This window comes from Pteropus vampyrus, unplaced genomic scaffold (genome assembly GCF_000151845.1).
Source record: "Pteropus vampyrus isolate Shadow unplaced genomic scaffold, Pvam_2.0 Scaffold505, whole genome shotgun sequence".
Taxonomy (NCBI): domain Eukaryota; kingdom Metazoa; phylum Chordata; class Mammalia; order Chiroptera; family Pteropodidae; genus Pteropus; species Pteropus vampyrus.
Window position 1 is genome coordinate 428,539 of NW_011889286.1, and position 18,799 is coordinate 447,337.

An 18,799-nucleotide genomic window follows, 5' to 3' on the forward strand; every position below is an offset into this window, starting at 1 on the left:
AAAAACTAATCCGAGATAGATCAAAGACATAAAGATAAAAACTAAAATGATAAAGCTTCCATAAGAAAACAAAAGTTTGCTACTTCAGGGTAGACAAAGGTTTCATAGACAGGATAGAGAATGTAATAACTACAGAAGAAAACTTGATAAATTAGATGTCACTGAAATTAAAACTTCGATTCATCAAAAGATGCAATTAAAAAATGAACAGCTAAGTCAGAGAGAAAACTTTCTTAGAACACATAACTGACAAAGGACTTATATTTGGAACATGGAAAGAACTTCTATCATACACTAAAAAAAAGCCAAAAACTCAACCAAAAAAAAAGAAGAAAAAAGAGAGGCCAAAAATTTGCGCTGGGCACTTTCGCAAAAACAGATACATGAATGGCCAACAAGCACATGGAAAAAGTGAACATTATCATTAGTTATTAGGGGAATGCAAATTAAGGCCACAATGAAATACCACTACACAACCATTTGAATAGCAAGGATATGAATCAACCAGAACTCTCATACATTGTAGGCAGAGTGCAAAATGGTACATCTACTTTGGAAATATATCTGGCCATTTGTTATAAAACTAAACATACATCTACCTTACAATCTAATCTAGCAACTCTACCCCTAGGAATTTATCCAAGAGAAATAAAAGTATATGTTTACCCAAAGGCTTGCACTTGAATGTTCTTAACAGCTTTACTCATAATAGTCAAAATCTGGAAACTGCTACATGCCCCATCAATAGGAAGAATGGCTAAACAAACTATGGTATATTAACAAAAGGAATACTACTCGATAATAAAAAAGATACAACATAAATGAATGTCAAAAGCACTATGTTAAACTAAGAACTGATCTACCATATGATCCAGTGATCCCTCTACTGGGTATTTACCCCAAAGAAAACTCATATCTGAAAAGATATTTGCACACCAATGTTCACAGCAGCATTATTCACAGTGGCCAGGACATGGAAACAACCAAAGCGTCCTACGATAGATGATTGGCTAAAGAAGCTGTGGTACATATATATAATGGAATATTACTTAGCCATAAGGAGAGATGAAATCATGCTAAGCGAAATAAGCTAGACGGAAAAGGTGAAAATCACAATATAACTTACATGTGGAATATAAACCTAAAAGCAATAAATGAACAGGACAAACAAACAGAGACTCATGGACATGGACTATAGAATAGTGGTTAGCAGAGGATAGGGGGTGGAGGAGGAGAGGGGAGGTAGACGGGGTAAAGGGAGTCAAATATGTGGTGACAGAAAGAAATCTAACTATGGGAGGTGAACACACAATGTAAATATATACATGCCTTACTATTAAAGTGTACAGCTGAAACTTATTGGATTTTGTTAACCAATGTCACCATAAAAAAACTAAAAATTAATTTTTTAAAAAAGCACTATGTTAAAGAAGTCCTAAACGAAAGAGCACATTTGTATGATTTCATTTATGTGACATCCTAGAACATGCAGAATTAATCTCTGGTGAAACAATCAGAACAGTGGTTGCCTTTGGGAAAGTGGGGACAGGGACAGACTGGGAAGGTGCATGAGGGAGTTACTGGTTTAATGGTAGTATTCCCTACAACCTTACAGGGTTTGAATAACACAAGCATATAAATTTGTCAAAACTCATCCAATAGTACATTTGAAATTTATGTATTTAACTGCATATACATTTTTACTAAAAAAAAGGAAATGGAAATAATATTTAATGCTAATAATATACATGTTTATGGGTTTAGTGGTAAAATTACTGGAGAATGCAACTTACTCTGATACACATAAAAATAAGATGGATTGATAAATAAAAAGATAAGAGATAGATGGAAAAATATTACTAAAACAAATTTAGCAGAATGTTAATTGTTGAATATAGGTGGTAACTGTTTATGTATATATAATACTTTCAGCTTCTCCTACTGTTTGAAAATGTTCATAATAATATTGGAGAGAATAAATCCAATAATTTAATTCTCCTGCCTAAAAATCTATTGGTTATACTCAATAATTACCATGGCCTTTATTCAGACCTGGTTCTCATTTACTTCCCAGCAGTTTCTGACTCTTAATCATCTTCTCTCTTTTGAAACCCTATTCTGCTATTCTAAACTGTTTCCCTTTCTTTCTGTGATTATTCTTTTTGCCTTCTCTTCCTCTTTCTACTCCCAAACTGTAGGTGTACCTCAGGGTTCAGAACTGAGCCCTATCCTAAACTTTTCTCCACAGAAAATTCACTTCCATTGTTTCAACTATCACTTCTATGCAGTAAACTCCAACTCAAGACATCACATCTCCTCTGTAATCAAGTCTCCCATTTCCAATTGCCTACTGAGTATTTTAACTTCCATGTTCCACGTCATTATTATTTTAAGCACAAAACTAAGAACTGGAATTCCACTTCCCAATCACTATCCACATGGCAATATAGTTATCTAGGTCAAAACAGCAAAGTTATGTTTTACTTCTTCTTCTATCTTAATCTTTAAAATAATCAAGACATCGATTCCTCCTGAATCCATTTCCTCCTTTTCATTCCATCACCACTAGTCTTATAATGATGCTTTTAAACTAACTATATTGTATAAGAGCTTACTGGTCGATGTCCCAGCCTCTGTCTCTCCCTATAATTCATCCTGCATATTTCTAAAACATCTCTAATTATGAGTCTCTTATTTATATAACTTGTAAGATTTCCTTTATCTAATACATGCCGAACAGAAAAAGTTAAATGAGATATGTTACTTGCTGTGGTACCGAATCTCTAAAGATGGATCCTTCCCAATGAATCAGGCCTACTGGTGTTCACGTTCTTTGCAGTCCCCTCCAACACTACATCTGGGCTCGTCCTGAGGCTCAGAATGCCACAGAAGTGGCACTGTGCCAGTGCCAAGACTACACCTTATGAAAGCCTGGAAACTTCCATTTTTGTACTCCTGTGAGCTCTGAGCCACCAAGTAAGAAATCTGGCTCCTCTGCTGGAAAGACAATCTAAAGAAGAAAAAGCCCTAAGACAACATGGAGAGAAAGAATGAGAACAGCTAAGGCATCCCAGTGTTCCAGCCGAGCCCAACCTTCCAAGTATCTCCCAGAAATATGAATGACGCCATCTTGGAGGTTCCAGCCTCAGCTGCCATCTGACTACAACTACAGGAATGACTCCGAAGGAAACTAGCAGAACCATCAGAGACTCAATCAACCCAAAGAATTTTGAGGAATAATAAATTACTCATTTTAAGACACTAAGTTTTATGATGGTTTTGTTACACAGCAATAATAGAAATACTTGCCCTCAAGAAGCTAACTATATAATGGAGGAAGCATTCAAATGAGAAAAAAAAAAAAGACCATCAGAAGTATCTGTTAAGACAGAGGCATACACACCATGCTAGGGTAGTATGAAGGAGCAGTCATCTAAATGGTCAGGGTGCGTGAAGGGGAGGAGTAAGGGCGCATCTGGGAAAGGTTTCTAGGGATGATACAGGCTGAGTTTTCTGTGAGTTCAGGAAAGTGCATGTAGTACTAGGTATAAACCAAAATGGTGGTTTGGGGGAATGGTAAAAGATATAGTAGACAGGGACTAGGTAACTGAGGGCCTTTTATATTAACCTAAAGAGTCTAAGCTATTATCCTAAAAACTATATAGAACCATGAAGGATCTTAAGCAATGACATTATCAGAATGGTATCTTAGGAAGACTTCTACAATAGCAGTCCACTATATAAATGAGAAAGGAGGCAGACTGGAGGCAAAGCTTAGCAGCCTACCTCAGTAATCTAGCTGAGGAGAATCTGAACCGACAGTGGCAGAATTAATGAAGAGAAAGGGATAATTAATATTAAGAATCTACAGACCTTGGTAAAAGTAGATGTGGTGTAAAGGGGCTAAGGGAGAGGAAGTTAGGATGGCTCCAAGTTATTCTGCTTAGGCACTGGAGGAGACAGTAGTGCCACTACAGAGAAATGGTAGAAGCGAAAGTGAATTAAAGTCACATACAAGTAGAAAGTTTAGATTCGGACACAAAGACAGGAAGAAAGGTGGATGTGTCTATTGACAGTGAGGAAACTAAAGGAAGTTTTACTTGATGGCCTCTATCTTTCCAGTGAAATAAAAAGTTCTGCTAACATTAAGGAGAGAAATGGTGGAAACGGGAAGTTTAGAAAGAGAGGTAAAAGTTTGAAACAGCCTTCAGAGGAAGAGGGAACCCTGAAAATCAAGGTAATTGTTGGAAGTCATAAATTTATTCTGGCCCCAAGATACACAGTTGTATTATTTTCTCCAGCAGCACTCAGCAGCCAAGGTATAGAGGTCAGGTGACTGACCTGACCAAGACTGGAGTACTACAGAAAAATGAAAAGAAAGAGACATCAGAGAATTTATGTCAATGGTAAGAGAATAATTAAAGTAACGAACCATGAGTCTAGGCTGGCTAAGGAAAAAAAATGCTTCCAGAGAGCTGAAAGACTAGTAGAAAATGGAGTGAGGTCACTGAACAAGAAAGAGGACTTGATATGGTCAAAGTGTAGAATTACTGGGAATGATACAGAAAGCTGGAAAGACTGAAGGCTCTGGTCAAAATATGGGATGTTGCAACAGCCTGACTCACTGCTATTGCACCTAAGAAACACTAGGTTTACTGATTGCTGGACTATCAGGACTTCAAAGCATACCAATTACATAAACTAACATTTGAGGAGAAATTTCCAAAATCAATCCTATGTTCGTCAAATTCAGTTTAGCATACTCTTGTATCACATCCAAAGTAATGCTTCCAACAATAATTCCCTTGATTTGCTACTTATCACTCTATCATATAAGTTCATCAGGCAAGCTCAGAGCATTAAAAAAAAAATCATGTTTGATATTGTAGTTTTTTTGTTACTTGTTCTAATCTAGTACTTCTATGAATCAATTGATGATGTCCTTTAAAGCAGCAGTCCCCAACCATTTTGGCACCAGAGACAGGTGCTCCTATGAGAATCTAATGCCTGATGATCTGAGGGGGAGCTGAGGCGGTGATGCTAGTGCTGGGGAGTGGCTGCAAATACAGATTAAGCTTCACTTCCTTGCCACTCACCTCCTACTGTGTGGTCTGGTTCTTAAGAGGCAGACGATCAGTACCCGTAAGCGGCCTGGGGGTTGGGGACCCTGTTTTAAAGTGCAAGCTCAACATCTTTTATTCTGGAAGAGCCCTACTTGCTGCCATTCTTGATTAGTCACAAAGGTAGGGAGCTTAAAAAGAAGTTCTGCCCTAGAAGAGCACTAGTATGGAAGCTTCACTTTTCTAATGCTAGCAATAATCTTGAAGGACGCAAGCCAGGAACTAGATAGTGTTCCCAAAAAACCAAGACAACATCCATGAAAAAGGAGTCAAGTGTCCAGGAAAAAAAAAAAATACATGACTAACCTGAAATTTTGATTTGTTTGCTGTTGTTCAAAAGTTCAAAGAAAAATGTTGCAGTGGTGGGGGTAGATACAGGAATTAGCCCGGCAAAGAATAGGGAGAAAGGCATTGCAGGCAGGGGGCCCACCGGGAGAATAGCAACTGAGCTGTGAGGTGGAGCTCAATTCAGGATGTCTACTTTAAATTTTTAATTACATTAAAATACAAAGTGACTATGTCAAAATAGTACAAAGAACTTAGCAGAATTCTATTAAGTTTATCTTTATATAATATCAATGTGAAATTCTCTTAATTTCCTATCCAGTGATTCAATGAATACTTGTCGAATAATTATGAGATATATAGCTCTGAATGAGTCCTGAAAAAGAACACAAAAGAATAAAATTTATTTTTATAATACATGGAAAAAAAGCTTAGCCTTTACAATAAATGGCCAGCAAAGATACACACGAGTGGAAAAAAAAGTAGAGTACAGTATAAAAATAAGTGCTAAATGGGCAGAGAGCTGTAGAGGTGTTCCGAGGAAGGAGAAACTAGTTCAGGAAGAAATGTGAGGAAGATTTCACAAAGGAGGTAGAATTTAAGTTGAAACTTGTAATATGAATAAAATAGATAAGACATCTTATAAAAGAACTTCAATTTTCCAAGCTAGAACTATGGGAGTTACTAACTTTTCCCTGCACATCTACCAGTATTGCCCCTAGTGCCCTACAAGCATGTTCACTTCTCGCCTTTATTCTAACCTAGGCCCTGACAGATTGGTCTCCTAAAGGATTCTCTACACTACTCCAATCCATTTTTCAACTGCCAAAAAGTCCTCCATCCAAAATGCAGATCTCATCTTTTGTTACTTCTCCTCTCTTAAAATCCTTCAATATATCTTACTATAAGGGGAAAAACCCGTAAGCTCCCTAAGGTTGTATATGAGCCTTTTGTGATCTGGCTTCTGACTACTTTGCTAGCCTCATTCCTCTCCACCTCACAGCTCAGTTGCTATTCTCCCTGTGGGCCCCCTGCCTGCAATGTCTCTTTCCTCTGCCTGGCTAATTCTTCCTAAATCTACCCCACTATTGCAACTTTTTCTTCGAAAGTTTCACACCAAAAAGTTAATAGTACAATGAACATATGCCCTTCATCTAGATTCACCAGCTGTTACACTTTTGCCACATTTTACTTCTCTCTCTCTCTGACCATCTGAAAATTACAGACAACATGAAATTTAACCTTTGAAACTTTAGCAAGTTATTGCTTAAGAGCAACTTCTATATAATCACATAATACCAAAGTCACACCCAAAACATTTAACTGATATTATTACCTAATATGCAGTAGATATTCAAATTTTCCTAATTATTCCAAAATGTCCTTTACAGTTTAACCCAGGATCAAACCAAGGATGACGTATTTGGTGGTCATGTTCCCCCTTATCTTTTAAAAGGACTCAATTTTGGAACCATTTCCTCTGGGAAGCCCTTTCTGACTCCCTCTATCCAGTCTAGGTTACATGCTTCTTCTAAATGTTTCATACCACCGTTATCATAGTATCATTGTGCTACTTTGTAATTATCTGATTATTCACCTGTCTGCCCTATTAAACAATAAGCTCTTGGAGGGATTTTTATTCTCTAGATCTATATTGTCTGGCTCATAGTAGGTATTCAATAAAGGTTGGCTGAATGAATGAAAGAGCTGTGAACAATAAATATGACCATTATTTACTGAATTGTGCCCACCCCCAATTCATACGTTGAAGCCCTAAGCCCCAATGTGACTGTATTTGGAGACAAGGCCTTTAAGGAGGTAATGAAAGTTAAATGATGTCATTAAGAAAAAAAAGATAGGGCTCTGATCCAATAGAACTGGTGTCCCTATATGAAGAAGAGAGACAATAGGAGTGTGCATACAAAGGAAAGGCCATGTGAGAACACTGCAAGAAGGAAGTTGTGTCTGTAAGCCAAGAGGAGAGGTCTCACCAGAAACCAGCCTTGCCAGCATCTTGATCTTGAACTTCAAGCCTGTGGAACCGTGAGAAGATAAATTTCTGCTGTTTAAGCCACCCAGTGTGCAGTACTGTTATGGCAGCCTGAGCAGAAAATAAAATGACCAGAATCTTTGTACCCACAGTTTCTATGGATAATGGAATGCTAAACAAAACCTATGCTAGAACAAAGATACACACAGAACGCTTCTTCCTCTACTTCTGGAAAAATGAATCCCACATTTAACAGAAAGTATGACAGAAAGCATCATTCTTGACACCCATGACATACCTAAAAAAACCCAACTGGATCTTTAAGACTACAAGCAGTAAACTTGTTAGTATCAATCATCACTTGTAGCTACCCGATCAAATGGTAAGAAGATATCAAACATCAAAAGGAAATCTTTCATGAAGCTTAGAGTAAAATTACAGACTCACCTTCCCAACTTCTGTTCTTTAAATTTTTTTCTGCTAAGCTGTTTACATGTACCTGTCTATGCTTCATCTTTCCCAGATAGACTGTGAAGATGATTAACAAGGGCCATGCTGTTGATGTTGAGTGGTAATGGTGGTAGCTGTTTTGATCGATAATAAAGCCTAGGAGTGTTCTGCTCCTAGTACATTCTTCATAATTGCTAACATATGAATCATCATGGACAACTGAGCAATCATTATCACTAGATTCTCAACAGAAAAAGTGATTGGTCTTGAGGCCCTCTCCCAAACATTCTCAGTCATGTTGCCCTTTGACACTTATCATCTTTCATACTTGTTGCCCTTTGACACTTATCATCTTTTCATACTTGAAGAATGACTCAGCAACTGAGTTTGCTACTTTTCACTTAACTCTGATACATTAGCAAGCCAAGGTTTGCTTGAAAAACAAAAATGCACTTTAGTAAAATTTAAATAAAATCATCACAGTATTCACAGCTATTTTGATTTCCAAACAGTTCCCATTAAGAAACTTGGAAAATTTTTAAATCTGATTAAATTCTATGACCACTTTGGTCTTGCTACAGTACCCAGAAGAGGATACAGATCCACTAAATAAGTCTTCCCAAACAACTTACAATGTTACTGTTTGAAGTTTGCTTTTGGTGCCGAATACCATAACTATAATCAAAGTATTCTCATAGCCTAAACTTTAAAAAAAATCAGGTTATAAAGCAAGTAAAATAGATGTTAGATGCATATCAAAAAAAATTTTTTATATCAAAATCTTGATCAAACTTGAGACCCAACAATTATCTGCTATTATTTCAAAGTATTAATGAATCTCTGAAATTTTCTTTACTGAACCTAACATAGGGTGCTAAAAACCTAAAATCGCTGGGAGGTTTTTATTTGTGCATTTTCAAATAAAAATTAGACTGAAAGAAAAACTAGGAACACAAACAGGACTGGCCCTTATGCACATACATGTACACATCGGGTTTTTATTCTCAACAGCATCATTTACCTTCTGCCCTTCTCACAAAGTTTCTCAATTTCAGCTTTCAGATCCTGTTCCTTCTGCAAAAACTCCTTCTTTTCTTTCTCTATCTTCTTCTTTGTTTCTTCTCGCTTTATTGTTACATCCTGGATAGCCTTTAATATCTCCTGAGTCCCACACAATTACAGTCACACAAAAATAAAGAAGGAAATAGATTAGTTCTTTCAGTCTGAAGGTTATTTTCAACTATTACAAATGAACGTACTGACTTTAGTAAATTCAAATTGAATTTAAGAGAATCTTGTTGATGAGTAGCTCCAAAAACTAGAATTTAGATGCAAGAAAGAAAGTTACAAAAAAGCAGATTTCAATGCAACAGGAGAAAGAATTTCTAACAATCACAACTGTTGAAAAATGGAATGTACCACCTTGTGAAGCAGTAAGCTCTCCATTACTGGTGTTCAAATAAAGGCTGAATGAACACCTGTCAAAAAAGGCACTCTTGCACTGGGTAGGAGTTTGTTACTTCCAACAAATATGGTCCTGTTTTGTTTTGATCTGGTTCTACTTTATTTGTGAGATTTTTTTTTTTTTTTTACTATTTAACAAAATTATATTTATATATTTTCATAGTAGGAAGTCGAATAAAAAAGTGATAAAGTTAAGTCACCCCCTAATTCATACCATTTCCACCCACAAAGTAATCAATGTGTTAACTGTTTTGTACTTTCACATCTTTTTCCATTCACACACATATACAGGTATACTTCTATCATGAACTTCATTGCTTTTTGTTTTTTTAAACAAGGTCATTTTATATACATTCTGCATCCTGCTTTTTGTACTTGACATGAATATACTGTCAATAGTTCTAACTCAAAAACAGCTAACATTATGTGTATATAAACAATTTATCCAACCATTCTCTGTTAAGAGTCCATCAGGTTGATTCCAGTTTTTTTATAACTATAAACAATACTGTAATAAAGACTCTAGATGTCTACATTTTCATACAAAAACTTTTACTTCTGCAGAATAGACTCTTAATAATGAGATTACTAAGTCACAGTAAATGTACATTTTAAATTTTAACTGACAATTCCTAATAACTTTTCCAAAAAGGATGTTACAATTCAAACTCCTACCAATGTCTGAAGAGAGTTCATTTTTTCCACACTCTTAACAACTTATTTCATTTTGCCAATCTCTTGGGGGAGGAGAAATAGTATCTAATATTTGTAATGAGCGTTTCCCTAACTCACATTCTTTACTGTTTTCAGTGTCTCCTCCAACTAGAATAAGCATTCAACAAAGGCAAAGACTGTGTTTTGTTCACCACTAAACCTTCAGAGCCTAAATCAGGAACTCGAAATATATTTGCTAAATGAATGAGTGAATGAATACTAGTGAGGCTGAGCTTCTTTTCATATATTTATTACCCATTTGCTTTTCCTTTTTTGTGAATTACTGTTTATAACTATACATTCCGCATCCTGCTTTTTTTACTTGACCTAAACATACTGTCGATAGTTCTAATTCAAGAATGTAACTGTTATAGGCAAAAGAGTAGTCTCCCCTCCTCCAAAATATGTCCACATTCTAATCCCTGGAACCTGTGAATATGTTACCTTCCATGGGAAAAGAGACTTTGCAGATGTGATTAAGGTAAAGATTTTGATATTGAGAAGATAATCCTGGATTATCTGGGTGGGCCCAATCTAATCATAACATGGGTCTTTAAAAATAGAGAACCATTTCTAATTGTGATCAGAGGAAGGTGCGATTAGGGAAAGGTGGTCGGAGATGCCACATTGCTGACTTTGAAGATGGAGAAGAGGGCCACGAGGCAAGGAATGCAAACAGCCTCTAGAAGCTGGAAATGCAGAGTATTCCCTAGAGCTTCCTCCTGCCAATACCTAGATTTTCACCCAATGAAACCCATGTTGGACTTCTGACCTACAGATATGTAAGACAATAAATCTGTGTTGTTTTAAGCCACTAAATTCATGGCAATTTGTTACCACAGCAATAGAGAACTAATATAATAACCTTTCATGGTTTTTCTCTTGATTGACTTTTACCATGAATTTTTAGGAATCTCAGAATGTCATGGATAATAAACCCTGCATCAGATGGATTACAAATATATTCTCTCATTCTAACATTGATCCTTTTTACTGCTTTTTGCATAATTTGGAATATCAAAAGTTGTTAATTATATGTAGTGAAATTGATTAAATTTGTTTTGGCTTCTGGGTTTTCTGCCAGGCTTCAAATGACCTCTTACAACTTGAGGTTTTATAAATATTCTTCTATATAGATTTTCTTCTAATTTAAAATATTTTTCGTTTTTATATGTAGATTTTTAATCTACCTAGAACTGTATTTTTTAATATAATGTGATATGAGTCTAACCAAATGATTTTCTAGGAAGACAGTCAATTACATCACCAAACTATATTAAATAAATAATCCTTTCTTGCTGAACTAAAACAGAAGTGAGAATTTGAACAAGATGCCCTCAAAGGTTCTTTTTACTCTTAAAATTCTATGATAACCATTAAAAACTTAAATATTGCTTTTCTAATTTTATTAATTTGGAAACAAAATTAAAGTTAGGTTAGGGACTGTGGCTTTACTTATTGACAATTTTAACATAAGCAGAATACCTGGTGATTCTTCATTTCCTCTTCTCTCCTTTGTTGAAGTTGCTTTAATTGCACTTGAAGCTGATTCTCTACTTGCCTCTGCTTGTCCAAAACCTCCTGATAACGTTCCTTCAACAGAGTTCTCTCTGTCATCATTTTATCCTATTGATAACAGAAGAAAAGTGTAATTCCCAAATTTAATTGCAAGAAACATTCACCAGGTGCCTGTTCATGACACTGTGCAAAGCTCTACGGCTACAGTGCCTAATACTGCAACTACTACCCATGTGGCTATATAAACTAATTAAAATAAGAAAATTTAAATTCCAGCCTCTCAGCCAATTAGCCACATTCCAAATGCTAAGTAGCTACATGTGACAAGTGGCTACCATATTGGACAGCACAGATATGAAGCATTTCTATCATTACAGGAAGTTCTTTTGTACGACACTGCAGGGACTGGCAACCTATGGCCAAATCCAGCCACAGCTTGTTTTTATAAATACAAGTTTTATAGGAACAGAGTTAACAGCCAATGGCTTACAAGCTGTTTTCACACTACAACAGCAGAGTGGAGAGGTTACAACAGAGCCCATATAGCCCACAAAGCCTAAGATATTTATTAACCAACCCTTTAGACAAAAAGTTTGCCAATCCCTGCTCTAGGGAAGAAGGAGGCATTCATCATCCACAAAGAGAAAGAAGAAAATGGGCAAAAACAAAGAATAGATCATTTACCAAAATGCATCCAGAAATAGGATTTCTTAGTGGTCATTAGCTCTGAAAACGGACAGACCCACAAAGAGGTCTGGGGAACTTACAATTCAGATTGAACAAATTGGCAAGGAGTAGAAGGATCACAATTCAGCTCTGCCTCCCTCATATCAGTAAATCAAGAAAAGCAATGGTTACCTTTCAAAGAGATACTAAAACTTAAAGAGGGTCAATTTAAAACACATTTGGTACATGGTAGCCCAAGTAAAATGTAATGTGAGAACATTAAACTGACTTTTTTCATTAAAAAATAACTATTTTCAAAGAAAAGGTTTTAGAAGTGGATAAGGGAAAACATCAAATTTTGATAATAAAAAATAAGCCCTCAAGATGGGACTTCAGCTTTGGGATAAGCTAGTCCTTAGTCTATGTATGAAAATGTGATTAAGGCTCCCCAAACAGATGACTCCTCAGTATCACATCTTTACAGCGATTCTGAAACTGGGTCTTTGAATGGGCCTAGAGATCTTTGAACACTCTGAAATTGGGGTGTGTGCATTCTTGAGTATGTGTATAAATCTTTTTGAGATGAGAATTCAAAGTTTTCAAAAGATTCTGAAAGAGAACCCTAACCCAAGAAAAGTTAAAGAAAAGTTAAGACCCAATAAATGAAACTAACAGATTAGAGAATTCTTTTTATTTAACCATAGGTCTTTCCCTTTACTTCCTTATGGTATCTTCTCTGCTCATGATGATTCATTAGAAAAACAGGATGAGAAAAAAACAATGGTCTCATGGAAAGAAGTCTTAAGGTACATACTATTATTATAAGTAGATAATTTAAAGGCAAAAAGTAAATTACTTGATTCAATCCATCTCATCTTAACAAGCCAAAGGGCTGTTATATATTGTTTTATCAGTGGCTAATTTCCAAGCACAAGGAGTCACAATTTCAAATGCAGGCAGTGGACAATTACCATAAATGCGTGAAAAGGGTAGCAAATAAAACAGGAGCCAAGTTTCTTGTATTGCCACTAAGCCTAACACCTACCTAGTCCTACTGCCTTTTGAAAAGATTATGGACCACACCACGACCCAAAAGAACCCAGCCAAATAAAACAAAACTTTGGGCCTCTTTTGGCTCAATTGCTTGCCAGTTTCTACTCCTGCCTCGGACTGATACTAGAGTATATTTTTAACTTCTTAATTGGCCCCTTCAATTGCTATATAGTCATCCAAACCACACCTTAGACAAAAATAAATACTCTATGTAAAGTGTTTAGTGTAAGTGGTCAAGAAAAGATTTCTTCCTTCCCTGGAGATTCCTGTACCTGTTGCAACTGAGGAATGATCCTAGATCTTCAGCATTCATGATATCATATATCAACCATGACAGTTTAAGTACTTACCAGATTCTTTTCAATATCTTGATCTGTGTTTACCTCTGAATCAGCTGTCTTAAAGTCAGTCTATAAAGAAAGAAACAATTATACTCAGAACTGTTCAGTGACATTTTAAAAGGAAAAATTACTCTAATACATCTACCTAGAAATCTGCCACAAGTAACTAGCAAGCTACCTCTGGCTTCATACCAAGAAAAGCACTGACTGTAGTTCTAACTAATAGACACTGGCATCCATACTGGAGTAAGCATGTATCCCACAAAATAACTTGAACGAGACCCAACAATGAATGGAGAGGCAGCCTCAAGTCTGAGATAAGATTTCGCTTTTTACAACCTATGGTTCCCATCCTTCCTCCTACAACAAAGCACACCAGTCACTAGAAGGCAGGATACACTGTACTTCTAAGATGTAGGTCAGAGAATTAACAAGGATTTCTCCTGCAAAGACCAAGATGGGAAATATGAATGCTAATGATTTACACTCATCAATTACTCAGTGAGAGATTATATGTAGATCATAAAGTTCCTAGTCGCCACAATTAGACAATGGCTCCTGGCTTTATTATTTATCAAACATCAGGATGAGGTCATCACATAGCACTATATGGAAATAGTATCGCAGTTGCCAGTAAAAAAACGAGAAGGTAGTTTTCTACCAACCATGAAGAAATGTCTCCTACCCTCAAAAAAACCAAACAAAAAAAAGCCCAAATTCCATTTGAATAGTAGAAACTTGATACTTGACCTGTACAGCAATGTTCTGAGAAAGCTTCAGGGAAGAGCTATCCTGATCATCATCCTGATCCACTCTGACTCCTTCAACCCCATTTGCTGGAGGTACTACAGGTCGGAAATCCAAGCCTGTGTCCCTGCTACCTTCCTTTAGGATGGACGCTTGTGGGGATTTCTCTTCAGAGCAATTCCCGGAGGCAAGCTGCTTTGTATGGCACCCTGCCTTAAGAGACCGAGTGACAGGATGGAGGCTCTCCTGGAGGCATGTGTCCCCCTCCTCTCCTGCTGTGTTGGCCACGTCCTTCAAATCAGACTGAGACCCACCGCCAGAAAGACAAAGGGTTGTGGCTATCAAGTTTTCTGCTAAAACCGCCCGGTGCGCTGCTGAAGTGTCACCTGCTGACGGACCAGGATTCTGCTCTGGTTGTTCCAAATGGACATTTCTGTTATTCTCCTTGGTTATCGTTTGGCTACTTACACTCGACAGAGGTGAGTTCTTGTGCTTCTGTGCAGGGTCTTTGGGGCTATCAAAAACATAAGATAAAAGGTTTCTCTCTTCACATCTTAAAGAGGATTAAACATATAATACTTTTAACATAACCACTAAAAGAATAAAACTAGACCATATAAGCCCCCCAAATTATCAGAATGAAAGGGAACTTAGTTTTTATCTAGTAATGTTTACCTCACATGCAGGGAGTATAGCTTGATATTTATAAGAACCTGGGTTCTGAAGACAGTCTATAGTAAATGACCACATGTAATGACTCTCAAGATTCAAAAAAATTTTTAGGCCAATATGAATAACTAAGGAAACAAATGAGATAGTCTAATGCTAGTGAGAATCTTTCATTTAGTTGCATGTGTTAATTTAGTTACACATAATATTTTACTAAAATATTAATTCAGAAATAGTTTTTATTCTACTGTTTCACAAAAATAATTTTCAAACTAATTATATATAACTTTGATCAGAACCACTTTTTAGGTTCTTTCAACAGTTTTCCAGAGCATAGCATCTTTACTTCAAGTGGTCTGAAGTACAGACAATTCTGAATTCAAAATTCAAGTTGTCACTAAAAATTCTAACCGAGACAAGTCAGACCACATTGGGATAGCTGTTTTACTGTTTAGCACAGGCTTAACACATTGGTTTTTAAAGAGATCTTTAAAACCTATTTACAATGACATCCAATATTCACAACTGTAAGTATTTCACCCAGGAATAATAACTGAATCTGTGTTAAACTTCTTTATCTTTTTTAAACTGATTTTGTCAACTCGTTAAGCACGGCAAACTAGCACTGACTGAGGCTTCAGGTCACTGTGCCTTTCTTTCCTCAATAACACCTATTCAAAATATAACAACTGAGATAGCATCCTGTGAAAAAAAGCTTTATAAATACTCTGTGCTGATTCCTTGCTGGGAGTTGAGGGGTTGGGGGGACACCTAATTACAAATTTGGACATAGTACCTGGATGTGAATCCTGACTCTGCTCTTTACTAGTTGTTTAACTCTGGGCAAGTAACTTAACTTCATTTATAAAACAGAAGTAATATTACCTACCTTATAGGATTATTTTGAGGATTATATGATAATGCATAAGAAGTTACTTAGCACAGTGCCTGGCACATAATAAACGCTCAATAAACCTTAGCTGATATTATTACTAATAGTATGTGGCTGATTTTATTTATAAAATGAAGATCCAAGTTTGTAGTTAGGCTTACTTAACATTTTTCTCCACTACCCATTCACTAACAAACTTCTCTCTATTTAAACAAATATTTATTAAATACTCTGGAGTCAGACAAGCCTGGGTTCAAACCCTGACTCCAATACAGCTTGGTAATCTTCGGCAAGTTACTAATTTCTTCATGTTTGTTTCCTCACCTGTAAATGGGAATAATGTTAGCACTTACCTTCTGGGATTGTCATAAGGATTAAGAGTTTCTATAAAGCTGTTAGTACAGTGTTACCTATTGTATTAAGTCCTAGGTACTCTAGAAATAAGTTGAGGTAGAATATATAGTCAATTTAATACAACATTGTACATAACAATGTGTCAAGCACTGTAAGATGCAAGCTTGGGAAATCATAATTCCTGCCTTCAAAAGTTCAGATGGAAGACAAAATATATATATAAAGTGGTAAGTCTTATTACCAAAGCTATCCATTTATCTATAGACAGACACGTAAACACAAACATACATATATGTATGCATATATACATATTGTATATTCATTTTACTATATTTATGTGTAATACATATACATACAGATATTAATCTGTGTGTACATAACAGATGTTTATCTGTATGTATATATATTACACATAAACATGTAATAAAATGATTATACAATCCATGTAGGATAGAGTAGGGAAATATCTGCATTTCTGGATGCGTTTGACCACCTGTATTGTAATCTATTTATTCAACAAACATTTAGCATGTCTGCTGAGTGTCAGATGCTATCTTAGGTATTAAAAATACAAATATAGATCAGACGGTCTACCTTTAAAAAACTTAATCTAGTGTACTGCCACTAGAGTCAAAAAAGAGGAAAGATCCGCTATACGTCCAAAAGAAACCCAGTTCGAAAGCCCATTACTCAAACGAAATCTTCCCAGCCAAGAATCCACACATTACCTTAGACCATCTAGGAGATCTTCCTCTGATTTGGAAGCACATAAACTGGAAGAGGATTCCGGAGGACTGGGGGCATTGGCCACGACGCCAGCTACTTCAGACGCGGCCATCATGCTCTGTGCATTCAGAAACAAATTACAGGCTACAAGTTCCAACTTCTTAAAACAAATGTCTTTCCCCCTCAAAAGGTCAACACAACAGAGTTGTTCCAGAAAAGAAACACAAAGTTGGGCTCCAGGAGAAAACACCTAAGAGTATTCTACAGTAGGGCATTAATACAGCCATTGTATGCAGTTAAGTAGTTCCCAATAGACATCGATCCTCAGGAATCACCATATTTATACAAATATCTAGGGGTCTGCACAAAGCTTTTCAACTTTTGGCAGAAATGCCGTAATTTACAGTAGACTAGTCTGTGAGAATCTTCCAAATGATCCAGATACTTACCTTACCTAACGCATTTTTTTTTTTTTGCCATAGTATCAACAATATCCTGTTTTTAAATCACTTTATGGCATTCTTCATTAGTTTTAGAAGTTGTGAGGAAGTGTTTGCATGTGAGAGAAAAAAGCAATATTATATTGGGCAATCCAAGTATCTTTTACTATCAGTGTGCATCCCACTAATGAAAAACTTTTGATAAGCACTGACTGAAGAAAGTAGACTCTATAGTTACTACAAGGGAGTATGACAATCTTGGTTACGCTAGTATGAAAATGAGCTGAAAAACAGGGTAATCCAAGTAAGGGAACTGGGAGATTACTTTCTTACATCAAAAAGTCATCCTTTATGTTTCAGGACAAACTCATGGCTTTCTATGGTGATGAGAAAGAAAAAATATATCGGGGGGGCGGAGTGTAACACAGGGTTAGTTTAAATTCTTGTTTTGATTTTAGTAGTAGTATAGGTACACTCTTGAACCTTCGAGAACGCATAGGGCAAGAATGCATAGGACACTGGTCTTTGTCAACACTTCAACAACAGGCCAGAGACCCCCGCGCCTCAGTTTCCCCCATTATACAAAGCTCGTCGGAGAAAATGGACCCCAAGTTGCCATTACTGCTCCCTCAAGTGCAAACATCCTGCCCCAACAGAGCCCATGGGACAGGGTAAATAAAACGACAAGGCATGGGTCATACATGCAGCTCTGCGCTACAGAGCCCAAAAGGTCGGCGGCAGGTACATCGGGCTGCGGGCTGCGGGCTGCGGGCTGCGGGCTGCGGCGTGGGGTGGAAAATCAAACGTGCCGAGGAAAGCTCCGCATCGTAACTCGGCGGCGACCACCAGCTAGGCGGCGAGACAGGGCCTCAGGGGTTGAACAGGAGCAAGGTGGTGGGTGGGGGGGGACGGACGCGAAGGGGACAATGGGGGTTAGCAGCACCCAGTGGACACGGCTGCCTTCTACCAGAAGACTAGCTAAGCTGGCCGCTCCCGCCAGCCAGAGCCCCTATGCACCTTCCCCTCGGCCCGCCGACCCGGTGGCCAGCCCCCATTCCACTTCTAGGCCAGGACCCCCGCCCGCATCTTCCCGGCACCCTCCACGCCCCCCACCTCCGCTCCCGCCCCGACGTCGCAGCCCACCACCCGCGCGCCCACCCCGCACACCCCTCTGGCGCCGCGCCCTGGGGAGGGAAGTGGGGGAGGGACGGGACGCACCTGAGCGGGCGGAGCGGGGGGAGGGGGCGGCCGAGGCTCGGGGGGAGGGGTCGAGCGCGGGCCCGCGCGCGACACCTCCCACTTCCGGCGACAGGAGCAGAGGGGGCGAGGCTCGGCCGGGATAGGAGAGGCCGCGGTAGCACCGGCCGCCC

At 37.7% G+C, this 18,799-nt stretch overlaps 1 protein-coding gene across 7 annotated transcripts in view; it reads right to left on the bottom strand.

Moving 5' to 3' along the window:
• The window catches only part of RNF214 (ring finger protein 214), a 43,297-nt gene extending 24,523 nt beyond the window's left edge, over positions 1-18,774 (bottom strand). The window contains exons 1-7 of one of the 7 annotated variants that reach the window (XM_023524898.1): positions 18,648-18,774; positions 16,992-17,107; positions 14,817-14,862; positions 14,352-14,557; positions 13,611-13,670; positions 11,509-11,649; positions 8,867-9,006 (exon numbers count right to left, since the gene is read on the bottom strand). In XM_023524898.1, the coding sequence (XP_023380666.1) occupies positions 8,867-9,006; positions 11,509-11,649; positions 13,611-13,670; positions 14,352-14,557; positions 14,817-14,862; positions 16,992-17,033 (635 nt within the window). In that variant the 5' untranslated portion in view covers positions 17,034-17,107; positions 18,648-18,774. Of the gene's footprint in view, positions 1-8,866; positions 9,007-11,508; positions 11,650-13,610; positions 13,671-14,351; positions 14,863-16,991; positions 17,411-18,647 lie in introns of those variants that run through there. The other 6 variants (XM_011383176.2, XM_011383175.2, XM_011383174.2 and 3 more) reach the window with 6 other exon arrangements.
• Positions 18,775-18,799: the final 25 nt, after the last annotated feature.